The following is a 722-nucleotide window of genomic DNA, read 5'->3' as shown; positions in this document are numbered from 1 at the left end:
TTTACAATTGGTGAAATGGCCTGAATTGTTTTGTGTAACTTATTGGTTGGTTTGTCTTCTTTTTCTCCCTTTGGTTCTATATGGGAGTCTTCATGTAGTTGCTTGGACATTTCCCTTTTCCTTATTTATTCATTCTAGTTTTGAAATTTAGCAGATGGAGCCAGTTCCAGGTGGAAATCTACCCCCTGGGTTTGACACTTCTTCATGCCGTAGTGTGTAAGTGCTGGATTTCTTTCTGCTTTTACGTTTTCAGTGTACCAGAAGTAGTATACAGCTTTTGTATGGTGCCACCTAAATAATCTGAGGCTCTGTCCTTTCAGTTATGTAGGAAATATTCATGTAAATGTCACGGATAAACTTCTTGCAGAAGTTTTTCAGAGTGCTGGTCCTCTGGCTGGGTGCAAGCTCATAAGAAAAGAAAAGGTTTGATTCCGTATTAAACTTGATGTTCTCAGTTGATGATCTTCATTTATAGTTTTCGTCGTCTTCCTCTTTTAACAAGCATCACCTTAAAAACAAAATAGAATTGTGTATTTTCCTATGCTATATTACTAATATGAGTTATGAAAAATGAATATGGATATGGTAAGTGGGGGCTTTAGCTAACTGAAAATGTTTGATGAGACCAACTTTCAATATCAAAAGAGTTTTCTTTCACCAACTTCATTCTTTATAATCCTCCCTTGATGTGATGATTTTTTTTTTTTTGGGGGGGGGGGGGT

The 722-nt window shown here is 36.6% G+C and overlaps 1 protein-coding gene across 2 annotated transcripts in view; it reads left to right on the top strand.

Moving 5' to 3' along the window:
• Positions 1–722, top strand: part of LOC107463044 (RNA-binding protein 208) — a 7,423-nt gene that overhangs the window by 1,200 nt on the left and 5,501 nt on the right. Inside the window, exons 3-4 of one of the 2 annotated variants that reach the window (XM_016081755.3) lie at positions 155–216; positions 321–423. In XM_016081755.3, coding sequence (XP_015937241.1) covers positions 155–216; positions 321–423 — 165 coding nt within the window. Of the gene's footprint in view, positions 1–151; positions 217–320; positions 424–722 lie in introns of both variants that reach the window. The other variant, XM_016081754.3, reaches the window with a different exon arrangement.

Source organism: Arachis duranensis, chromosome 8 (assembly GCF_000817695.3).
Source record: "Arachis duranensis cultivar V14167 chromosome 8, aradu.V14167.gnm2.J7QH, whole genome shotgun sequence".
In the NCBI taxonomy this organism is placed as follows: Eukaryota; Viridiplantae; Streptophyta; class Magnoliopsida; order Fabales; family Fabaceae; genus Arachis; species Arachis duranensis.
The sequence above is the reverse complement of the archived record's forward strand: the minus strand, read 5'-3'. Positions and strand labels throughout refer to the sequence as shown.